We start from the raw sequence: 18564 nt of genomic DNA, 5'->3' as shown, positions 1-18564 counted from the left end.
AGGATCTCCATGTTACATTTTCATTAATCAAAGTTTTATTTGATTTATATTTTCTTACAACAGGTTATTGTCGGATATGGATGAGTGCCAACAAAACTAATCCCCAAACAACAATAGTGAATTACAAAAAAAAAAAAAAAAAAAAAAAAAAAAAAAAAAAAAAAAAAAAAAAAACAAACAAAGTGCTGCCTCTTTAGACTATGAAGTTAAACAACTAAAGCAAAATTCTACCTCTTCAGATGTTGGCAAACACACCCCACTGAAGTCCTATATGAACTGTCACTCGCCACAATCATTCTGCAAGTAATTCTACACAAGGCTCACCTTAATAGTTTTAATACGGTGCAACCATAAAATAAATCAGGTAAAGGTCTTTGTTAATTTTCAGGCAACATATGGTGCATGACAAAGATAAGTTCTGTCAAAGTCTCTTGTGCCTGTTAAGCAACCTTTCAGTTACTTCAGAGAGTGCCAAATCCCAAAACAAATACAGCAACCACTCAATTACCTTAGAGGGTGCTGAACAGGTACACTAGCCACAAGATACGAAACAAATCAGATCACTGTCTGATAACAACCGTTGTTCACATTAAAAATTACAAATAAACTTGCTTGGTCAAGATACAGTTCTATCAGCCCAATACTGCAATAACCTACCAATTCATACATGCCAGTTCTCCTTATACTGTTATTTCACAAGATCACTCCATACTAGCAATGCTATCCTGCATTTAAAACCAACTGTGACAATGATAGTTGGAATCCACTCTACCATATTTTACCAACTTAAGGCAGCAAAATTACCAGGTACAAAACACCATCAAATCTTGTGACTCATTACACACTGCAAAGCTTTTTGTGTTAGTACGGTTAATAATCAGCTGTTGACCAGGATGAATGGCCAAGCTAAACAGTTGCCAAGTGCAAAGGTGACCACCAGTGGCATAACATGCAGCAGAGCATAACAAGCTCACTTTCAATGGTTGCTTTACATCCTGTCCCATCTAGGTCCTTCCCTTAACCACCAGCTTCTCTCAACTATCCGGATGGGAGGTAACCTTACAACACATCCTTCATTCTCGTAATTGTCCTGATCTCAATCTCACTGTTCCCACACCCTCCACCCAACAGTTTCTCCTTCCTACAACCTGTTATCCCTCCAAATTCCTGTCCCAAAGTCACCTTCAGCAAGCATCGTTCCCCACCAGGTCCGACAACTGTGCATCACATGCCTTTCCTGTGTACGTGCCATCACCCCCCCCCCCCCCCCCAATTCCCTCGCACTCCTAGCTGGCAAATTGGCTGACCCCTTCTGAGCCACATGGGGGGGAGGGGGGGGGGGGGGGTTAGTCTAGCACAAAAAAGTATTGCTCCAAAAGCTAACAAGTCTTACTTCTTTTGATGTGTGTTTATTGATGACTGAACACTTCTGCATTTTAGTGAGTGGTCTCCTTTAATCCAAAAGTATTTACAATCCACTAGAACTTTCCTACAACAATTTTGATGACTTAAAATATTTCAGTAAATATTTGAGGTGAATGTCTTACATGAATCACCCGTGTCTTAGCAAGATGCTTAGTATTGTGTTTAGAATTGGACTGGATCTGTGAGAGATACTGGATGAGAAGAAAAACAACTGCTGGTTGAGTCATTGACGAAAAATGTATATAAGTAATACAGAAAAATTAAAAAATGGTATGAAAGTCAATAAATATGTTGATAATTATGAGAAATTTTATCAAATGGCAGCTCCTATATATAACACATACACACACAAACTGGTTATCAAGTATTTCATCCTGAATGTAAAAACAGACTACAAGTGTCTTAAAATAGGTAACTAGCAGCTATACATGGTATTATGTAATTAGGAATAATGTTGCTGGTGCCGCACAGTCACCGGCAAGAGATGACTTAGTCCGCTTCATTGCACGTCACCCACGATGATACCACTCCAATCAGGGGCTCTCTCAGCCACAGCAAAGTCCACCTGGCATGATGGCTGTTGCCAGGAGTCCTGATGCCCCAAGAAGACAAGCATCTACTCCTTGGCATATGTGGGGAGTTTACAACTAAGGCATAAGCAGTGCGATCCCTGTGTTGTCAGGGGGCTACCACCAAATGTGTACATCACGGCCCCACCACAACAGGCTGGCTACCGTGCTGGATATTGGGTGCACAGAAATCCAATATTGTCATGGAGGTGAAAGAGGACAGGAGACAACGAGAGAACATGACATACCCTGGAAAGTGTCCTTGCCCAAATAGTTGAATTGCAGGTGGAGATGAAAAGCCATGACAAGAGGTTCAGGAAATCGAATCTAAGGGCACTGTGGATAACTCATGCACCACATAAGGCGTTCCTCCCCATATGGCTCACACTTGTGTAGAATTTGGAAAGTGGCAGGTCATACCATAACATGGGACCTGAACTTATAGGGCCAGAAAGTGAGAGACTCCTTTTAGTCGCCTCTTACAAGAGAAAGGGATGCCTCGGGCCTATTCTAACCCCGGATCCACACGGGGCTGTGTTTTGACCATCTCAGAAGAAAGCTTACTTGATTAGCAGTCCTGTTGTGCCTGTCTGCGACTCAAAATCTCCACTATATGGTGAGTTGCGGTCTATACTTTTCATAATATGCCATTAAAGAGGCCTGTGCAGTTATCTACTTTACATCACGTTCTTATTGCTTCCTTCATCTGAATACATACTTTATTTACTGCACTACCCCAAGATATAAGATCACAAGACAAAAGGCAGTGAAAGTATGCAATCTAATGAAACACTTTCACCCTTAGGCCAACGCATGGATCGATACCTCTACATCTGCATACATACTCTGCAAGTAACCATATGGTGCCTGGTGGAGAGTACCACATACCATTATCAGTCATTTACTTTCCCCTTGCAAATAGAGCGAGGGCAAAATGACTACCTATAAGCCTTCGGGTGAGCCCTAATTTCACTCTTCTTATGTTTGTGGTCCTTAAATGAAATGTACATTGGCAGCAGTAGGACCAATCTGCACCCAACCTCAAATGCCAGTTCTCTAAATTTTTGGACAAAAGGAGCATCATCTTCCCTCCAGGGATTCCCATTTTTGTTCACAAACTATTTCCATAATACTTGTTTGGAGATTGAGCCTACTGGTGACAAATCTAGCATAACATCTCTCAATTGCATTGATGTCTTCCTTTAATCTGTCCTGGTGGGGATCCCAAACACTAGAGTAGTACTCCAAGACAGGGTCACACTAGCTTTCTATGCAGCCTCCTTTACACATGATCTACATTTCCCAAAATTCTCTCAATAAAGCAAAGTTGAGCATTTGCCTCCCGACTATCAATCTCAGGTGCTCATTCCCTATCATATCACTTTGCAATGTTACAGTTAGATATTTAATTGATGAAACAGTGTCAAGTGGCACATTACCCCTTCTGTGTACCAATGTTATGGGGATGTTTTTACTACTCATTCACATTAATTTATATTTTTCAACATTTAAAGCAAGTTGCTATTCAACTAGAAATTCTGTCTAAGTCATCTTGCATCTTCCTAGAGTCATTCAAGGATGACACCTTCCCGTACACCGCAGTGTTATCAGCAAACAGTCGTGAAATGCTGTTCACTCCATCCACCAGATCACTGACATATATAGAGCATAACAGCTGTCCTATCACACTTCCCTGGGGCTTTGCCGACAATAACCTAATCTTTGATGAACACTCGTCATCGAGGACAACGTACTGGGTTCAAGTGCAAAACAAGCTGAATGTAGCTTCTTGAGTAGTTAATCTATATATTGGCTTATCCAGAACATAATGTATTCTAGGCAAAGCCTAAAAACATATTTACCTTTTTTGCAATGCTTTCTTAGACTGCAAAACACACATTTTTCTTAAAAACAAGAAGAAGAAAGAAAACAACCACCCAAGCTAACAAAAGTAAGAGCACTGTACCTCTTGTGAGATGCACCACTCCCCGACATGATGGCAGTAATCTCCGGTGTGAGGCGCTCACGTTCACGTTTAGCAGCATCCTCAGAAAGGCGATCAGCAAGATGATGCTTGCCCACTTTGGTAGCATATTTCATGGCTAACTGGAGAACTTGCTGAGATGGCATCAATGCTCCAAGTTCAGCTGCTCGTTGTTCCAGACCACTCTTGCAGGCAAGCTATGGAAGTCAGTTATAAAGTGTGAATGGTGTAATTTATGTTTCAAAGTGAAGAAAAGCAGTATACAACAATGTCAAAGATAACATATAATAGTGTATGCATATGACAGTGCAAGAGAATATACACAGATGGAAAAAAATAGCAACACAAAAAATAATTAATGCTGAGTAACAAAAATTTGGGGACACATTTGTCCAGGCAACATATTTAAGGGGTTAACATTGGAAGATCACAGGTTAATGTAAACGATCACAGGTTAATGTAAATGTGAGATAAGCCATTGCAGATGTTAAACACTGGTACATTAATAACCAGTGTAACCACCAGAATGTTAAATTTAAGTATGCAAATGTGCACGCACTGTGTTGTACACATGCTAGATATCAGTTTGTGGGATGAAGTTCCATGCCTGTTGCACTTGATCAGTCAATGCAATGCCAGTTAATGTTGTTTGTGGATTACACTGGAGTTGTCGTCCGATGATGTCTCGACTGGAGACAGATCTGGTAATCGAGCAGGCCAAGGCTACATGTTGGCGCTCTTCTAGAACATACTGGGTTACAACAGCAGTATATGGACGAGTGTCATCCTGTTGGAAAACATCCGTGGAATGCTATTCACGAATGGCATCACAACAGGTCGAACCACCAAACTGACATACAAATTCACAGTTAGAGTGCGTGAAATAACCAAGAGAGTGCTCTTGTTGTTACATAAAATTGCAGCCCAGACCATAACTCCAGGTGTAAGTCCACTGTGTCTAGCATAGAGATAGATTGTTTGCACTCAGCTGGCCTCCTCCTACACAACACACGTCCCTCACTGGCACTGAGGGAGAACCAGCTTTCATCAGAAAACACAACAAACCTTGACCCTAACCTCCAATGAGCTCTCGCTTAACACCACTGAAGTTGCTAATGGTGGTGTGGTTTGGGGTCAGTGGAATGCACGCTACAAGGTGTCTGGCTTGGAGTTGCCCTTGAAGTAACTGATTTGGTAACCATTAGATGTGTCACTGTGGTGTGACAAATGCTGTTTATTGGTGTTATTTTAGGTTGTAAATAAAAGGCGGAACCTATATCCAATTATTTTAACTGCAAACACAAAAGAAATACAAGAATTGCAAATCCAGAAGATGAACAATATTTCGGTCCCCTGAGATTCATTGAAAAAGGGTTTTACTGTAGTTGGCATATCCTACTACTTCCATGTGTTGTAAATATGTCACATATTTTAACTGGGCGATCCTGCCGTCATTGAGAGTATGCATAGGACTTGTTTTATGTTGCAAGTGCATTTATTTTAATCCCATGACATTAAAATTGATGAAATGTCCATTATTTCTTACTACCACACAAATTTCACTTCAAATTCTTGTATTCCCAGCCAAATTAAAGTGATTCAAAACAACGTCTCTTGTTTAATGCCTGCATTAATTGTCTGCAGAAGAGAATAAGGTAAAAGCAAACATAATCAGTAGAACAAAAACAGTGTATTTGTTATTCACCCTTAAATACAAATGGAAAGAAGTTGTTGGATATCGTAATTTTCAAACAATTTTATTGACTAAAGGTAAAATCTTAGCACATGTATTTTACTTACAGCAAATAACTTAATGATGGTCTCCTTTATAGTAGTTTCAATTGCATCTTTTTCATTCAAGTAGTTGTCATCAGTTCTACTTAAGGCTTCCACACCACCCAAAAGTAGCTGAGATCGCCAAAATTTTTCTTCTAGCCCAGCCTTTTCAGTTGCTTCTTCACAGAGTGGGATCTGGAGATTCAAAAAATGTTAGCTGACCAACTGCTTTGACAGTGCTTTGAATACAGTGGATAAAATAGCATACTGGTTTAACAATATCCGAATACAAAAGATTAATATATAAAATTGTCCTTTGTGAAAGTACATATTAACAAAATATTCCAGTATTTCTTATAACAAAAAGGCATAACAACTTACAATACAACAGTGGATGCTCTCTTTTAGCTTACAAAAATGTAAACAATAAAAAACAATAGAAAATCCAGGTTGGAATATCAACAATGTAAGGAAAAGATAGACTGCTATTTGCCATACAGATGACAAGCGAAGGTGCAGACAGGCACAATTAAAAGCTCTCAGCCACAGTCTTCACCAGTAAAAGAAAGAGAAACACCCACAACATTCATTTATATAAACAATCGCACCTCACACACAAATGACTGCCAACTCCGGCAGCTCAGACCTCAATGAATTCTCGTCCAAGCTGCCAGAGTTGGTGGTCATGTGTGCATGAGGTGTGCTTGTTTGTGTGACTGAATGGTGTGTGTTTCTCTTTCTTTTATTGACGAAGGTGCGGCCGAGAACTAATGAGTAAGTGTCTTTTAATTGTGGCTGTCTGCAACTGGATGTGTCATCTATACCGTGAGAAGCAATCTATATTTTTCTTAAACTGTTGTATGTAAATAACAAAAAAAAAAAAAAAATTTTAAGGCTAGTACTCTTGATACACTTGGTTTGAGTGTAGATTGTATACAGTTTTTCTGTTGCTTCATTGAACACTGTAATGTCATGAACAGGTACACTCAAAACCCTGTCCACATTAAAGTTATGCCTCTAATTCAGATATCCACTTTATCACAAACCTTCCTCTTCACACGAAATTTAAAAATGAATAAGCACACCGTGTGCGGCACAGTACATTTTCACGCCATTTCAGACTATTTCTATCACTATTATAGCTAAAAACAAAGATGATGTGACTTACCAAACGAAAGCACTGGCAGGTCGATAGACACACAAACAAACACAAACATACACACAAAATTCAAGCTTTCGCAACAAACTGTTGCCTCATCAGGAAAGAGGGAAGGAGAGGGAAAGAAGAAAGGATGTGGGTTTTCAGGGAGAGGGTAAGGAGTCATTCCAATCCCGCGAGCGGAAAGACTTACCTTAGGGGGAAAAAAGGACGGGTATACACTCGCACACACACACACACACACACACACACACACACACACACACATATCCATCCACACATATACAAACACAAGCAGACATATTTAAAGACAAAGAGTTTGGGCAGAGATGTCAGTCGAGGCGGAAGTGCTGAGGCAAAGATGTTGTTGAATGACAGGTGAGGTATTAGTGGCGGCAACTTGAAATTAGCGGAGACTGAGGCCTGGTGGGTGACGGGAAGAGAGGATATATTGAAGAACAAGTTCCCATCTCCGGAGTTCGGATAGGTTGGTGTTGGTGGGAAGTATCCAGATAACCCGGATGGTGTAGCACTGCCAAGATCTGCTGGCCGTGCGCCAACGCATGCTTAGCCACAGGGTGATCCTCATTACCAACAAACACTGTCTGCCTGTGTCCATTCATGCGAATGGACAGTTTGTTGCTGGTCATTCCCACATAGAATGCATCACAGTGTAGGCAGGTCAGTTGGTAAATCACGTGGGTGCTTTCACACGTGGCTCTGCCTTTGATCGTGTACACCTTCCGGGTTACAGGACTGGAGTAGGTGGTGGTGGGAGGGGGCATGGGACAGGTTTTACACCGAGGGCGGTTACAAGGATAGGAGCCAGAGGGTCGGGAAGGTGGTTTGGGGATTTCATAGGCATGAACTAACAGGTTACGAAGGTTAGGTGGATGGCGGAAAGACACTCTTGGTGGAGTGGAAAGGATTTCATGAAGGATGGATCTCATTTCAGGGCAGGATTTGAGGAAGTCGTATCCCTGCTGGAGAGCCACATTCAGAGTCTGGTCCAGTCCCGCAAAGTATCCTGTCACAAGTGGGCCACTTCCGTGGTTCTTCTGTGGGAGGTTCTGGGTTTGAGGGGATGAGGAAGTGGCTCTGGATATTTGCTTCTGTACCAGGTCGGGAGGGTAGTTACGGGATGCGAAAGCTGTTGTCAGGTTGTTGGTGTAATGGTTCAGGGATGCCGGACTGGAGCAGATTCGTTTGCCACGAAGACCTAGGCTGTAGGGAAGGGACCGTTTGATGTGGAAGGGGTGGCAGATGTCATAATGAAGGAACTGTTGTTTGTTGGTGGGTTCGATGTGGACGGACGTGTGAAGCTGGCCATTGGACAGATGGAGGTCAACGTCAAGGAAAGTGGCATGGGATTTGGAGTAGGACCAGGTGAATCTGATGGAACCAAAGGAGTTGACGTTGGAGAGGAAATTCTGGAGTTCTTCTTCACTGTGAGTCCAGATCATGAAGATGTCATCAATAAATCTGTACCAAACTTTGGGTTGGCAGACCTGGGTAACCAAGAAGGCTTCCTCTAGACGACCCATGAATAGGTAGGCGTACAAGGGGGCCATACTGGTACCCATGGCTGTTCCCTTTAATTGTTGGTATGTCTGGTCTTCAAAAGTGAAGAAGTTGTGGGTCAGGATGAAGCTGGCTAAGGTAATGAGGAAAGAGGTTTTAGGTAGTGTGGCAGGTGATCGGCGTGAAAGGAAATGCTCCATCGCAGCGAGGCCCTGGACGTGCGGAATAATTGTGTATAAGGAGGTGGCATCAATGGTTACAAGGATGGTTTCCGGGGGTAACAGATTGGGTAAGGATCCAGGCGTTCGAGAAAGTGGTTGGTGTCTTTGATGAAGGATGGGAGACTGTCTCCCATCCTTCATCAAAGACACCAACCACTTTCTCGAACGCCTGGATCCTTACCCAATCTGTTACCCCTGGAAACCATCCTTGTAACCATTGATGCCACTTCCTTATACACAAATATTCCGTCCATCCAGGGCCTTGCTGCAATGGAGCATTTCCTTTCACACCGATCACCTGCCACACTACCTAAAACCTCTTTCCTCATTACCTTAGCCAGCTTCATCCTGATCCACAACTTCTTCACTTTTGAAGGCCAGACATACCAACAATTAAAGGGAACAGCCATGGGTACCAGGATGGCACCCTCGTACGCCAACCTATTCATGGGTCGCCTAGAGGAAGCCTTCTTGGTTACCCAGGCCTGCCAACCCAAAGTTTGGTACAGATTTATTGATGACATCTTCATGATCTGGACTCACAGTGAAGAAGAACTCCAGAATTTCCTCTCCAACGTCAACTCCTTTGGTTCCATCAGATTCACCTGGTCCTACTCCAAATCCCATGCCACTTTCCTTGACGTTGACCTCCATCTGTCCAATGGCCAGCTTCACACGTCCGTCCACATCGAGCCCACCAACAAGCAACAGTTCCTTCATTATGACAGCTGCCACCCCTTCCACATCAAACGGTCCCTTCCCTACAGCCTAGGTCTTCGTGGCAAACGAATCTGCTCCAGTCCGGAATCCCTGAACCATTACACCAACAACCTGACAACAGCTTTCGCATCCCGTAACTACCCTCCCGAACTGGTACAGAAGCAAATAACCAGAGCCACTTCCTCATCCCCTCAAACCTGGAACCTCCCACAGAAGAACCACAAAAGTGCCCCACTTGTGACAGGATACTTTCCGGGACTGGACCAGACTCTGAATGTGGCTCTCCAGCAGGGATACGACTTCCTCAAATCCTGCCCTGAAATGAGATCCATCCTTCATGAAATCCTTCCCACTCCACCAAGAGTGTCTTTCCGCCATCCACCTAACCTTCGTAACATGTTAGTTCATCCCTATGAAATCCCCAAACCACCTTCCCGACCCTCTGGCTCCTACCCTTGTAACCGCCCCCGGTGTAAAACCTGTCCCATGCACCCTCCCACCACCACCTACTCCAGTCCTGTAACCCGGAAGGTGTACACGATCAAAGGCAGAGCCACGTGTGAAAGCACCCACGTGATTTACCAACTGACCTGCCTACACTGTGATGCATTCTATGTGGGAATGACCAGCAACAAACTGTCCATTCGCATGAATGGACACAGGCAGACAGTGTTTGTTGGTAATGAGGATCACCCTGTGGCTAAACAAGCCTTGGTGCACGGCCAGCACATCTTGGCACAGTGTTACACCATCCGGGTTATCTGGATACTTCCCACCAACACCAACCTATCCGAACTCCGGAGATGGGAACTTGTTCTTCAATATATCCTCTCTTCCCGTTACCCACCAGGCCTCAATCTCCGCTGATTTCAAGTTGCTGTCACTCATACCTCACCTGTTATTCAACAACATCTTTGCCTCAGCACTTCCGCCTCGACTGACATCTCTGCCCAAACTCTTTGTCTTTAAATATGTCTGCTTGTGTCTGTATATGTGTGGATGGGTATGTGTGTGTGTGTGCGCGAGTGTATACCCATCCTTTTTTCCCCCTAAGGTAAGTCTTTCCGCTCCCGGGATTGGAATGACTCCTTACCCTCTCCCTTAAAACACACATCCTTTCGTCTTTCCCTCTCCTTCCCTCTTTCCTGATGAGGCAACAGTTTGTTGCGAAAGCTTGAATTTTGTGTGTATGTTTGTGTTTGTTTGTGTGTCTATCGACCTGCCAGTGCTTTCGTTTGGTAAGTCACATCATCTTTGTTTTTAGATATATTTTTCCCACGTGGAATGTTTCCCTCTATTATATAAATATCACTATTATAGCACGCATTAAGTAAGTGATAATCAGTGGGGGGATGAGAGTGCGCGTAAGAGTGACTACTATTAAACATAGTTCAATGGGACACTACTGACGTAATAGCAGGGCAAGCAATTGTTTATCTGACTATTTGCTTTAAAATTTTAGTACCACAAGTAACGCAGCACACCACCATACAATGGTGAGAAAAATATAATAGCTACGACATTTCTTGAGGAGCTATCCCAGCATCCGATCCTATGAAACTCAGTTCGTTCTGTTCCTCCACGAGATCCACAGTGCTGTAGACAATGGTGCTCAGGTTGATGCCGTGTTCCTTGACTTCAGGAACGCATTTGACACTGTCATGCACTGCTGTTAAGTGACAAAAAAAAAAAAAAATTTACGAGCTTATCGAGTATCGGAGCAGATTTGCGACTGGATTCAAAACGACCTTGCAGAGAGAACTCAGCATATCACTCTCAACGGAATAAAATCAACAAATGTAATGGTAATTCCCAGAGTACACCAAGGAACTGTGATAGGACTGTGACTGTTTACACAGATAAATGATGGCTCTAAGGCCATTCACAGATGATGCAGTTGTCTATGACAAAGTAGCAAAGCCAGAAGATAGTAATGATTTGCAGAATGACCTCCAGAAAATTGATGGATGGTGCAGGCTCTGGGAGTTGACCCTGAATGTAAATGAATGTAACATACTGTACATACATAGGCAAAGAAATCCACTACTGTACAGCTAAACTCTTGATGAAAAATCCCTGGAAACAGTAACAACCTTAAAATATTTGGGAGTAACTATTGAGAGTGAACTCAAGTGGAATAACCACATAAAACAAATAGTGGGGAAAGAAGATGCCAGCCTCAGGTTCATAGGAAGACACTTAGGGAAATATAGCTGATCCACAAGGAAGTGGCTTATAAGTCGCTTGTTCAACTGATTCTTGAGCATTGCTCATCTATCTGGGATCCCAGCAGGTAGGACCAATACAAGAGATGGAGAAGATCCAATGAAGAGCAGCGCATTTTGTCACAGAACGTTAGTCGGCTCAAGTGTGTTACAGAGATGCTCAACAAACTCCACTGGCAGACATTACAAGCAAGGCATTGTGCAGCACGGAGATATTTACTACTGAAATTTTGAGAGAGCGATTTCCAGGAAGAATTGGACAACATATTATTTCCCCCACATACGTTTCACGTAATGACCATGAGGAGAAAATTCAAGAAATTAGAGATAATACAGTCGTTAACCAACAATCATTCTTCCCATGTGCTATTCTCGAGTGTAACAGGGTTGGAGGGCTCAGTTAGTGGTACAAAAGTACCCTCTGCCACACACCATTAGGTGGCTTGCTGAGTATGATGTAGATGTAAATGAAAAACTGTTCAGTTTTCAATGTCAGCAACAGAAGTACTACACTGCCAATAACAATGAATGCACAAAGCTAAGGCTTACTCTGTTAACACGATTCATTGTGTTGCAAAACAGACCCTGTGTCCTTGGTGAATGCTTCATTATTTGGGCCACCTATCAAGCCATTTCCCTCATTGTTGTTAACATCTTTTCGCTCTTCGATACTACTGACTTTCTCTTTTATATTTTGCTGCATCCTTTATTGTCTTTCTTTCCCTAGGTTTCTGCCTCTTGTCCATGATTTCCTTCCTTTTTTCTTTGTATATATATCCCTGTTTGTCTTCTCAAGTTCTTAGTTTTAGTATATTCTTCCATTACTATTAAGTTGCTGACTGCCTTATCTACTTCTTCTAACTTCTGATTTGCAAATCCTGTGTGGCATTAGCATTTCGTTATCAATCTCCTTTACATTCTGTTCTGCTATGTATCTCTCTACCTAGGACACAAGCAAGTTTCCTATTCAACTCCTAAAAAGTCCCATTTACCCCAGCCATTTTCTTTCTTTTTCACCTGGATGAAGATGATTTTCATAAAATAACATTTGTGTTCTCCCCTTCTTTCTTTCTCTACTCCCTTCTATGTCACAGCCTTGTAACCAGACCTTATTTTTACTTTTATTTTGGTGGTACCTTCATTTTAGAAATCTCAGGCCTATGAAGTAGTTGATATTCTGAATAAAACAAGACAATTTGTGAGCAGTGTGCTACAGGCATTAATCAATCAGAACAGTAATGATAAGCACGCATACAACATTTAAATAAACATAAGTAAAATGCTAGCTTTCAGGACTACTTATTCCTTCAGCAAGAACGAGTTGGTGGGAATAAGCTTAAGACTACAAGCAAGACTGTGTCGACACCAAAATCGAAGTCAGTGGCAGAAACAATATCACCCTGAACATTGTATGCTCAAACTGAGGTGCTCAACCACAAGTGGAAAAACAACAGCATTGGTATTTTTTAAAAGCACTAGTATTTTGCTATTCTACTGGTGAACTTGCCTTACCTCTCTGGTACAAATCCATCCATGATAAGCAACTTCATGTCACACTCAACAAAATGTGTGCACTTATCACTGGCTATCTGAAACTTAGTGCCACAGATAAGTACTACCAGCGGCTGGGGTCAGTCTACCGACAATCTGACGGGAGTTAATTGCCTACAAAGGGAGAATGAAGTCCTACACATCACTGCAACTGAGTTTACGAAGACAAGACCTAATGTCAGCAACTCCTAATGGTAATCAAGGGCTATGTACACAAAAGTCATCCTAAGGTGGTGATGTGCTCAATTTCAGAAGACTATCACTGGATGTAACCATCAAAAGAACTAGCCCCCTGACTATCACGAAAATTGTGAAATATGGAAATCCCTTAACACAACAAACTGTGTGCGGGAACAACAAGGTCAAAAGTGTTCTAATGTGGACAATTATAATCATGTTCTGACAATTGAACACCTCTACCTCTGCCCTCGTATTTCTTCAACTCTTTTATAGTAGTCTGTAGGAACTCTTCTGTCATTTTTTTGGTTACATATAAATTTCATGATGTCTTATTGATTTATCACATCAAGCTATTCTCCACATTATTCTGCACCCTTTATACAATATTCCCTTTTTGTTTATACTGCAACGGTGTAGTTTCTTTATTGCGTTAACACCACACTGCACCATAATCACTTCAACTACCTTAATTTCTCTTTTCTTTACCCCCAAATCACCTTAGGTATTTATTCACTCGGTAAAACAGCACCAGTCTTCCACAGGTATCAGTTTTCGTTTGGTCCCCGGATACCTGCAGAATTCCTTTTTGTTAACATTGCAACTGTGTGGTTCTGTGAAGTATTGATATTTGCCTTTTTACAGCAGAAAACCGCCATGTGTTATACCCATTTCAAATCTATTTTCTACTTCTAAACTGTTTACCACCTTCAGGATCTAATGTCAGTAACTTCTTACGGCAACTGACATCACCCACTTATGGGTTAATTGTACGCCCCAATAGCTGAATGGTCAGCGTGACGAACTGCTGTCCTAAGGGGGCCGGGTTTGATTTCCAGCTAGGTCGGGGATTTTCTCCGCTCAGGGACTGGGTGTTGTGTTGTCTTCATCATCATTTCATCCCCAACCTGCATGCAGGTCGCCCAATGTGGAGTCGAATGTAATAAGACCTGCACCAAGGCGGCCGGACTTGCCCCGTAAGGAGCCTCCCGACCAATGACGCCAAACGCTCATTTCCATTTCCATGAATTAATTTAGTCCAACCAGCACACACTGTTTTGCAATATACAATTTGTGTTACATGTGCCCATACATATAGAACAGTTCTATTCCAATAATGTGTACTTCCTATTTCTTCTGTTAGTTAGTAATCTGATGTTCCTGACACAAATAAAAATCCAGTAGACAATCAAGACTTGTTATTTACAAACATATGGAATAACTAAAGATAACCATTCACCTTATAGTTACACACACACACACACACACACACACACACACACACACACACACACACACACACACGAGCTATAATTTCCTGGCCTGGTGCTGTAAGAATTGTTTTGTTATTGAACCTCTGTGTCAGTTACTCTATACCCAAATAAAAATCAAGAAATACAACCCCAAACACACCTGCATGACTGCAAATGTCAATTGTAGATATGTTTTCACAATACCCAGTAACTGTCTACTTAAGAACATATGTTTCAACAATAGGTGATGATTTTGTACAAAAAAAAGTACCACATGTTACTGCTAAGCACACTGGTTTCTTAACAATATGATGAAGTGTGTGTTAAATGACTCAAAGATCTGGAGGTACAACAGGTAACCATAAAATATATCAATTTCAATTACCATATCTATAACATAAGGTGATAGGTTACAGAAGTAAAATAAACCAACATTAAACCAGCTAAATATAGCAAACATGATCCTCTTTTGTCATCTGCTTGGATAGGAAAAAAATTACCTTTAAGGACAGTTCCACAACAGCTGGCCGTGGAACGGTAGGCGGGTACCTGGCTCCCTTACACAGCACACATCTCACGTTCTGGTACCGTTCACTCACACCCAGCACAAAGTAATGGTCTGACTTGCCACTAGTCTACGAGGAGATGAAGTAACACAGTAAGACACACAATTTCAAGAGCCATTCAAGCAAAATATGAGACTTTAAGAGCTCACAATGTTTCTACATAAATAGCGAATAAAAGCAAATTTCATGGTCTTCAAAGCATTTTAAATACAACTAATGTTTTAATTGTGAATTTTTATTTGAATTTAAATAATTCTGAAACACACAATACCTTTCCTCCAACGCAATTTTTTACGCCTTACAGTATAATATTTACTTAACAAAATGTAGGAAGTGCACAAATAATACAGCTCAAGAGAGCACATGAAATTGTTGATAACAGCAATATAAAATGGGCGACCAAAAAGTTTTCATTTGAGGATGTTGCTGCAGCATATATGCAACCCAATACTACTCCAATGTGGGTATATAAGCACCGATATGTAGGCAAGAGATTAGTGAGGCATTCGTGTCTTTCTGACATGCATGCAGTAAATGCGGAAACATGAACTATGGTGTCATTATCACCAAATGCATCCAGTCAGGACTATGTGCTGTTATGCTTTTCATGACTACTAAGGGACAAATACTAGAATACATTCATCATAGAATGAAGGACGTGTATGGGGCAGCAAGTCTGTCAAAAGCCCTTGTTGTGAAATGGTGTGCCAAGTTCCACGTTGTTCATGATTCAACACAAGATGACGGTCGATCTGGGAGGCCAACCTCATCCATTACGTCAACTGAAGTGGGAGACACTCAAGCAAGCACCCTACAGAACTGAACTTTCCCCTTGTGATTGCTATTTCTCATTCATTCCCCTTAAAGAGTAGAGGTTGTTACAGGGCATTTAACACACCCTTATCAGTCCATGAAGCAACACAACTACTATGTAGTGATGTGCTGTAACTGATTGTGGTTTACAAATGGGAAAGGGGGTGGTGGTGGTGGTGGTGTTACTTTTATCTCCAAACTGGAACTTTAGTTTGGAGAGCCTTTTGGAGAGAGCTCCGGTATTTACTTGCAGCCAAGGTCAACCTCCAAAACCTATGCTGTGTCTGTTCCCAAAAGTGTTTAATGCTCATTTATACTGTCTGAAATCGTATGTTACATAAATCTACAGAAGTACACATCAAATATCAGACCCTGAAAAGTGCTGCTATCCTCTCCTTTTCATGACCATTGATATTTGTAAAGTGTGGTTTCAGTACACTCACACAAACCCAAAAGTTCCCCCACAGCTCTCACAGATGTCACAATTAATGTAACTCACTGGCAATGTCGTCAGCATGCACATATTTGTGCGTTTTTCCACACAAGAAAACTTTCTCACTAAATAAAACCGTCACGGTCTGAAGTAGTCACCATGATTGTTACTTATATGAACACGGTCCAACAGCTAAGGTCAAAATCCCTTGAATACCATTACTACAGCACACATCCGAACAATTTTGTCATGTATGTGAAAGTTTCATAAAAGAAAGCACACATCTAAATGATAAACTTCACAGTGAAAACACTTCTCTATTTACAAAGGAGTAAAAACAATTTTCTGTGCCTCATTTTGAATTAGGATCATCCAGGAAATTTATCTGCACTCTGGTGCTCACCCAGGCTTGTGAGCAATTAATTGTAATGATGCCAATACTTAACAGCACTGTCTCCAAATTACATATACAAATTGAACATTTTGGTCATGACTGTGCCATATTATAAAGCTATTTATCTGAAAGGCATAAAATAATTCAGCTTGTTTTGTCACATGTATCTTGTTCGGCCTCTATGGAGTCAGAAAATCTTTACATATTATGAGTCAGTACCAACATAGAAGTATTATAATTTTATATTATCAATGCATTATTAATCCTGAAACGAACAATACATGAGAAAATACTTACTGATTTTTTTTTTTTTTTTTTCCCCCCCATTCTGACAGATTCATCACTGGATTGTTGGAACATGTAGACTTATTTTTAATCAGTTTACCACCAAAAGGGTTTCAGTTTGCAAGATCTTTTCCCAGGATATGAACATTCTACGTCTCACACAGCAAGTATGTCATTAGTTTTCAGGTAAGCAATCTCCGCAAACACACACCATTACAAAATTACGTAACTGCTCATGTCACTAGGAAATACTGGCAGTGAAATACCATAGTCTATTTGTAAAATATTTTTGCTTCTTGTACATTAATGCATACTTTCGAGTTCCTGGGTGTGATATGCCAAATGTATTCTTGATTAGATGCATTTAAAATTATAATTTACTGATATAGCACATCAGGAAGTGTGGCATTACGAGATCACGTCTTACCACTAATGTGCTACTTTGAATTATGCATTTTCACTGGGAGGAGGGGGAGAATCATTACCAAATTAGGAATTTTTTGGTAGTATGTTTTCCCACTTATGATGTTCAAAATCTGGGGTCCTTTCAAAACTGTACTGACGAGATTCAATTGTAACAGTTCTGTTGTTGGGGAGGAAAGAGGGAGATTTTGGGGAAGTGTAAAAAGGAAGGGCAGGTCGCTCACACCCCAGGATGAGAGAGACCCACCTTTAAAGAGGATGGAGGTAGAGTAGGAAAGAAAGAGTTCAGGAAGCACATTATTCTCGCAGACACGTATTACACACAGACAAACCATCACCATATCCAAAGGATGCTAATGCATGCTTGTGCAGTGGTACTCCATAAAGGTTGCCAATTCAAATGCTGGTAGCGGAAAAGTATCTCATCATCAGTATCTGATTGATACAGAAAGAGAAGATGGTTAGTTGAGATAACTGGTCTTTAGGCTTTGTGCCAATGTCCTAGGCTAGAACGCATTTCTCTGCAGCTTCTAATGAAGCATGGGTATGTGACAGTAGTGACGTGATCCTTCCGTAAGGGTTGGTGGCCCCATCTGTGCTATTCAAGAGGATTAGAATGTGTGTCACAACCAGGTTTCACCCTCTCCAACTCTCATCACCAATATAATAAGTCTCTTATACCATACAGTTACAGTTAAGACAGCTGATATCCACATTGACCAAGTGGGATCATTTACAAAGGCTTGCACCACATACTGAGACACACAAGAAAATAAGTGTAAAAGACATATACATTACAAAATATGCAGTACCTGGGAAGATGTATCACAAACAGGACTCCAATATCCTTTACGAGAAAGGAAACGTACAACTCCAGCTGAATCTGTGGTGCAGGGTGTACCTTCATCAGTGAAACCTACCCAGTGCAGCTGTGCCTTTGGAGCAAGTGGCAGCTGTTCATATGCAGAGACTGTTGTTACAACATTATCCCTCACAGCTATCAATGAAAATATCAATCCTGAAAAATAAAATGCTGTCATAAATATCTGCAAAAATTATGAGCTTGAAA

At 41.4% G+C, this 18564-nt stretch overlaps 1 protein-coding gene across 1 annotated transcript in view; it reads right to left on the bottom strand.

Moving 5' to 3' along the window:
- LOC126458086 (WD repeat and HMG-box DNA-binding protein 1) overlaps positions 1-18564 on the bottom strand; it is a 219437-nt gene that overhangs the window by 75345 nt on the left and 125528 nt on the right. The window contains exons 11-14 of the mRNA XM_050094903.1: positions 18308-18513; positions 15082-15216; positions 5779-5949; positions 3961-4175 (exon numbers count right to left, since the gene is read on the bottom strand). Coding sequence (XP_049950860.1) covers positions 3961-4175; positions 5779-5949; positions 15082-15216; positions 18308-18513 — 727 coding nt within the window. The remainder of the gene's footprint in view (positions 1-3960; positions 4176-5778; positions 5950-15081; positions 15217-18307; positions 18514-18564) is intronic.

The sequence above is a fragment of the Schistocerca serialis genome, chromosome 2 (genome assembly GCF_023864345.2).
Source record: "Schistocerca serialis cubense isolate TAMUIC-IGC-003099 chromosome 2, iqSchSeri2.2, whole genome shotgun sequence".
Taxonomy (NCBI): Eukaryota; Metazoa; Arthropoda; class Insecta; order Orthoptera; family Acrididae; genus Schistocerca; species Schistocerca serialis.
The sequence above is the reverse complement of the archived record's forward strand: the minus strand, read 5'-3'. Positions and strand labels throughout refer to the sequence as shown.